This window comes from Grammomys surdaster, unplaced genomic scaffold (assembly GCF_004785775.1).
Source record: "Grammomys surdaster isolate TR1022 unplaced genomic scaffold, NIH_TR_1.0 125996, whole genome shotgun sequence".
NCBI classification, from domain to species: domain Eukaryota; kingdom Metazoa; phylum Chordata; class Mammalia; order Rodentia; family Muridae; genus Grammomys; species Grammomys surdaster.
The window spans coordinates 5,024,797-5,031,785 of record NW_021620812.1 but is presented as its reverse complement, the minus strand read 5'-3'; the positions used below and the strand labels follow the sequence as shown (position 1 = coordinate 5,031,785).

Genomic DNA, 6,989 nt, shown 5'->3' with positions numbered 1-6,989 from the left:
AGAGAGAGAGAGAGAGAGAGAGAGAGAGAGAGAGAGAGAGAGAGAGAAATCTTGACTCAGAGGGTGGATATGAAGGTTGAATTATAAGCTTTCAACTTACTAGCTGGATTTCGGATACATTTTTAAAAATTCTCTCTACCTTATTTTTTAATCTTTGAGAACTGAATAATCTAACTCATAGGGTTCACTGAGTAAAAGACAAAATGAGTTATACATTGTAAATTCCTTGGAGATGGCCTGGCCTTTAATGAGTCCCTTTACTCAATAGTTAACAGAAAGTGTAAGAAAAACCAATAGATGGAGAGAGATTACTGTTCTCTTTGGAAACACTCATTCTCAGGACTTTCATGTGATCAATTTCAGGGAGTTGGATATGAAGAACCTATTAATGGTCATTACAAGGCAGGTTTGACAGACAATCTTTTGGTGTGTAAAACCCATCTATGAAATTTAAGGGATGCAATTTTGGATGCATTATTTATGTTGCTTATGTATGTTTTCTTCATCATCATGAAGGGGACAATCCACCTTACACGTTTAGTATGAAGCAATTGAATAGGACAGAATATACAGAACAAGGGCAGAGCTTTTGACTGCCATAAGCTCTGCTTCGAACTCCAGTGTTGAGGGAAAACAAAACAAAACAAAACAAAAACCAAAGGCATGCCTACCATTGGATAATCACTCAGTTGACATTAGCTACTCTGTTCTCTGTAGGCTTAGAGTTTTCAAAACTTACTTTATTTTGGGTTCTTTATGCTTCAACCTCCCTTCTACCCCATCTACCAGAGTAGGGAAGAAAGAAGGTTAATAGAAAAAGGGGGTTGTGGACCTGTTTAGCAGTAGTTCTTTGGAGCAATTTCACTCTTAGCTGTAAGGATACCATCAGTCCAGTACAATAGCAGACAAATAAATTGTACCTGCTCCGTCCAACAAAAATAGCAAAGCTCTGCTGAATTGGCACAAGTCAGCTGAAGTGGCCAGAATCAGCTGGAATACCACTAGTTTTTTGGCACATGTTTCTCTACAAAGTGAAGATCACCAAAGATCAGCAAAGAAGTAAAAGCATTACACAACACAAGACCCTACTCTCACTGTTTGTGGGGTTCTACTTATATTCTAAGTACTTGCCCGCTCAAGTGTCTGTTTTCAGTAAAACATCACATGCTCTCTGATAAGACAGCTTCCAGGAAAACATCATGTGATATAACTGACTTGTTAAAGAAACCAGATATTTCCATTTCAGTTCTCAAAATGGAACACACATAATGCACATAGATGCCTATGCAACTGATTAGAAATCAAAGCAAAACATACTTTAAGCATACAAAGAAAAGTCAAAGTAAAAAGTATTACACTGAAATCATCATGGAAAAGGTAAAGATCACTAGCTATGGACAAACAGATACTTATTTAAGAGAATCAATGAATGATCAATACATGTGAGTCAATTGTACTTGGACATGAGTCAATTGTACTTGGACATGTCAGCATCCAACAATTGGAAAAGAAAGTAAGTTAGACTGATAGTAAAAATGAAACCAACAGTTATGGATATTTAAGAAACTCTACAGCATGCCTATAACTAAAATGATTTCTCTGCATTGAAAAGCCAAAGTGATTACTTAGCCCCATTTGGATAACCCAAGATAACCCTTTTACTGTGGATCAACTAACTAATGATACTCTTACACACAGGTGTGGAGTCCTACTAGCTCCACTGCCTTATAGAGCAGCATGGCCACTCTGCATTGCCACCGCTCTGAGGACTAGAGCTCAGTCACCATCTCCTTGGTTCAATGATTCTGACAGACTTTCTTACATCAACTATAATGTTGCTGATACTAAAGATGGCTGAAACTAATGGAAATTGTATCATGTTTCAAAATTTGAAGATATTATTACACTTCCAATTATTCTCAAACTAAGAGACCCATTTCACACAATCCCAATTTTCTGTAACAGGAACATTCACAGTAGGAACTAACACTGACTTTAAACAAGAAGAGTAGAGTTTTACCCTTAAATAGCAGATACAGATGTTATGTTTATGGATATGGTGCTGAGAAGGAATTCGACCTAGAGGGCTTTTATCCCTGTAGTAAATAGACTAGGGGGAACAACTTGAGACTACAGTGGTGCTTGTATCTGAAGCTTTACATTTGGTGAAGGCTTGAAGCTGTCCTTGTAGGTTGTAGGAGTAACTGAGGAACAAATGAAGTTGAGTTTATAAAAGCCACAGGGTGATGTCATCTAGCTAGTGAATTAGGTGACAGAGATGGTTGAAACGCCTATAGGCAGGAATTGGCAGTAAAGGACAATTGGCTTTGTGAAGACAGCACAGAGAAAGACTACAGAGATACTAGACAGGATGCACAGAACAATCGGGAATCTGGATCCTACAGTAGACAGGAAATGCACAAGGTAGACGTGAGGAAGATGAGTGTCATCACAGAGTCTAAGCATGTATGCAGTGAAGAAAAGGAATAAAAGAGTTGATAGATTTTGGTCACAAATAAATACGAAAAGCCTAACTGATCAAAGACAGAGCAGTCTCTAATGAATAGAGGTTCTTTATTTGTATGTCAGGACAAGTTATTAGCTGATTATTAATGTAAAACATGCTTGGAGCCCTAACATGCTCTTGTCCTGTATTCAGGGTAGCTGTCTATATCAATTTGGAGGATATGAATATACAAGATGCTGCTTAGAGAAAAGCTTTCTAAGTAAGGATACAAAGACCACAGTGGACACTGCAACATGATTGTGAAATGTCTCTGAGAGCTCAGAGGCTTTAGCGCTTCAGCATTGATCCCAACTATGGACTTTTGTTTCATGTGGTTGTTTTGAGTGTGTGTGTGTGTGTGTGTGTGTGTGTGTGTGTGTGTGTGTGAAAGAGAGAGAGAGAGAGAGAGAGAGAGAGAGAGAGAGAGAGGGAGGGTGTGTGTGTGTGTGAGGGTGGGGGGGGGGGAGGGGGAGGGGGTGGGGAGGGAGGGAGAGAAAGAGATTGAGACTTTCTTAAATGAGAAGCAGAGTTGACTAGGGAGGTGGCAAAGTTTGGGGAGGAGCTAGAAGAAGAAATAACATAATCAAAATAGTTGTATGAAAAAAATTAAAATTTAAAAACTAAAAAACTTCATAAAAAACATGCAAAAATTCAGTGGTTAAAAACTGAAAATACCTTTGGAGTTAGTTACTAAGGGGTGGATAACAATATATGATTTTCCCTACTATGTGTATTCTTTGCACTATAAATGGAGAGTGTACAGACAAAAGATAGCTACAGAGGAAATGGTAATCTACATGTCATGTGTCTCCATGGAGGAAAAACAGTCTTTTCATGAATATACTGATAGAAGTTTCTCACTCAGTGGATATCATAAAGTATTGAGATACTCCCCATAATACAGATTTTTATGCTTATACAGCCTCCTTCAAACTGTAGGCATGCCACGTCCTAGCAGAGTGCGTATTGTCGAAAAATGAAATAATATAAGTGAAGTTAGAAGGATAAGTAAATACAAAGTTGGGTACAAAATGGAAAGCCATTTGCTCTCTATAAGAAATCCTGCTGTTATGGCAAGAGGTTAAAACTACACTGGAAATTTTAGTGTAAGAGGACTGTAGACTAAAACAAAGTGTATTGCCTGAAACATGGTTCAGAGGCTAAACATCATTCTGTGAACAATGGCAAGGTACCCACTTCAATCAGAATTATTCAGGCAGAACTATTAAGGGAAAAGGATGTAGTTCAGTAGACAGAGTGCTTGCCTAGCATGTATGAAGTTCTGGCTTCAATCTCTAGCACCACATAAACTTGGCATGGTGACATAATGCCTGAAATCCCAGCCCTCTTGAGATGGAGGCAGAAGGGTTAGAAGTTCAAGGTCACTCTCTTCTACACAGAGCCTGAAGTCAACCTGAGATATTTATGGCCCTGTCTCAAACAAATGAACAGAATTAGTTAAGATTTACAGGATGGTACATGGAAATGAGTTCAGGAAAGGCTGAAGAGCAGAAATAGAGGTCTGGGTGAGGGGAATCCTGTGAACTCTTTGAGACTATGCCAGTTTAAATTAGAAGAGACATGGGAATAACAAAGATGGCCCTATCTTAGATTTTCTTTAGAAATCTGAAGAGAGGAAAAACATTCCTACTGTGTAACAGGGAGCTGGAGTATGTTGTCTACACTGGCCAGAGGTGGGAGAACAGGGATTGACTGTGCAGCTGTAACTCAGCAGGTTTTCTTCAGTGATGCTAAGACAGGGAAGAATTCTTTTGATTCCCAATCTTTGGTAATGACTCAGCATTTAATTCTTACCCTTTAGTTTGTGTCTGTTTTCCAAAGTATAAAGGATCAGGCTATAGAGAAATACATCTTGAAAGAACCCAGCACTGGCTTTTTAAGTCACAGTAGACTGAGGGCTTACTGTGCCTAAGCTGTGAACTTACCTTATCTTCTTCATTTCCATCAACAAATTATGCTTGTACTTTTGTTTTTCCCATTTTTCATTAACATCTAAGTACTTCGCTTTCATTTCAGACAAGTTTCGCTTGAGTTTATCAACTTGAACAATTCCTCGGAGCAGAATGGACCTCTCATTGTTGAGGGAAAGAACTAAAGACTGGTCTGCGGCATTTAGTTTTTTCTCAGCTAGAAACATAGATTTCCGCTCTCTAACTTTTTCCAGGTAGGCAAGTTTCTCCTTCCAAATTTGCTGTAAGCCTTTCTGGATTGTCTCATTATCCTTGGTCATTAGTTGTCTTGTCATAGAAATTTTCTTTCTTAAATTATCTCCTATGTTGAGCTTAGCTCTTTCCTGGGCAACTTGTGCTGCAACCATGGCTGCAAATTTTTTTGCTTCTTCCTCTTGCTGCTTTTGTTCTGAGTAATATTTATCAATATCATTAAACATGTTGAGGTTCATGCCAGCCCTCTGTGTGGCTAGAAACTCTCTCCTTTCCCTCAACTCCCGTCGAGTCTCTCTTTTAACGGGTGGCTTTTGACGCGTAGCAGGAAATGGCTGGAGATATTCTGGGAAATAGTCCCATTTCATCTCCTTCAGCATTGTCCTGTACTTGAGTGATCTGGAGGAATACAGAGGGATCTTCATTGCAGATACCCTAAACTTGGTGTCCACTTCCTCATCTTCGGATTCAGCTCTGATCTCCTTCTGACCTGTATCAGAGGAGACAGACAGACAGCATAAGAGCTGAGCTTATTTTCACTTCAAATACACTGAAAGCTACATAAAAACATATTGCAAAGAACTTAATTACTTCAAGCACATTTCTCTAGGTTCTAGCTTCTGATATGGGAAAAGAAAACCACCATTACAGCCTTGTTCCATGTAAATGTACCTCACAGAATTCATTGCTCTTTGTATCACTTCTCATGGGAACTTGACTTGCACAGCCTCAGTACCACTCTCTTACATGTAGTACTTAGACATAGTACTTATTACTAAGAAGATAGTCTCAGACATGGTTTTACGTACTTGAGACATAATTTTATATACTCAGTGATATGTTTTATGGAGTTATATATCATTTTTATATACTTACACACAGAAATGTATATACAGTTTTCTAAAATGAAAACCATGAGCAAACAGGTCCCAAGTCAGGCAGCAGGTATCATCAGTGGGCACCCAGAGTGATCTGTTCTGTGCTATGAGCAGCCGGATTCGTTACAGCTTATCATTTGCCAATTTGGAGATGGTGTAGAATGGTCAAAGCTTGACTGTTGTGATTGGCTGTGACATATTTTTTTACAATCATTCTCCTGATAGGTTGTTGGTTTTGTGCACTTGCAAAGTTTGTTAGTTGAAGCATCTTCAGCTGGAAGCTTTAGAGCAAATATTACAACTCAACATTATCCCGTGATTTCCAGTGGTGTTGCAATTAGTTACATTGTGTTTCTAACTGTAGTGAAAACTTGTAGTTGCCATCAAAGTATTTCTCCTCTACTTTCAAAAGACACAAGATTCAGCCTCTTTGCCACTGCATGTTAGGATAAGCTGAATCTCACTACTGAACAAAAAACCACACTGTTTCATCTTATCCAAGGCCTTTAAAGAAAACGTCTCCTTTGCTGTTTTCTCATTTCCTTCTGACCCCTTTACAGGGGATAAAACATCCCATCTCATGGTAGAGCTGTGGGACAAGTCTCTGGTAAAAGAACCAGCAGCTGCAACACTAATCACACACTAGAGCTGTCCAGCTGGGACTCTGAGAATGAGAAGGATGCATGAGACTATATCCATTTCTGCGCTATTTGTTATGACATCAAGTCTGACAAATACAATAGTAATATTCTGCTGTTCCCATGTGTACTCTTTATAAACCTATTGATGAACAAGAAAACATAGACATAAAATACACTTATAATCTCAGGAAAGAAAATGTTTCCTGTAAGAGACTGCCTCCTCTGCTTGGAAGTACAGCTCTCTGAGTCTGTTTAGTGATTTTTAAAATCACCTCTAGAAGAGGACTCCTTAAGAGCCTTTAAGTTAAATTCCTCAAACAGATGGTGGAAGGTTCATAGAAGCAAAGTTGATTGTGAAAAAGAGCAGAATGCATGACACCAGCAGGTGACAGGAATATAGAACAATGACAGGGATTTTAACTGAAGGCCCAAAGAGTATCCTCATAACGAGATCAGGCTGTGTATACTATTAAAGAATAAATTAAGCACAATAATTAAAATACAATACTTATAAATACAAACACAAAGAATCCAAAGGTAAATATGAAAAATAGTCAAAACCAGACAGTGGAATCCCTGTTGGTAAGGGCAGAGCCACTGCCCACCGTTTACTTGAATAGCTCAGCAGTTCTTCTGTACCTGGGACCCCTCTGCACACACACACCAGTTCTTCTGTATCGGAGACGCCTCTGCACACAAACACTGCAGTTCTTCTGTATCTATGACCCCTCTGCACACACACAGCAGTTCTTCTGTATCGGAGACCCCTCTGCACACACAC

General features: G+C 39.0%; 1 protein-coding gene across 1 annotated transcript in view; it reads right to left on the bottom strand.

The window, feature by feature from the left end:
- Lrriq3 (leucine rich repeats and IQ motif containing 3) overlaps nt 1-6,989 on the bottom strand; it is an 89,198-nt gene that overhangs the window by 1,644 nt on the left and 80,565 nt on the right. Inside the window, exon 7 of the mRNA XM_028754335.1 lies at nt 4,453-5,179. Coding sequence (XP_028610168.1) covers nt 4,453-5,179 — 727 coding nt within the window. The remainder of the gene's footprint in view (nt 1-4,452; nt 5,180-6,989) is intronic.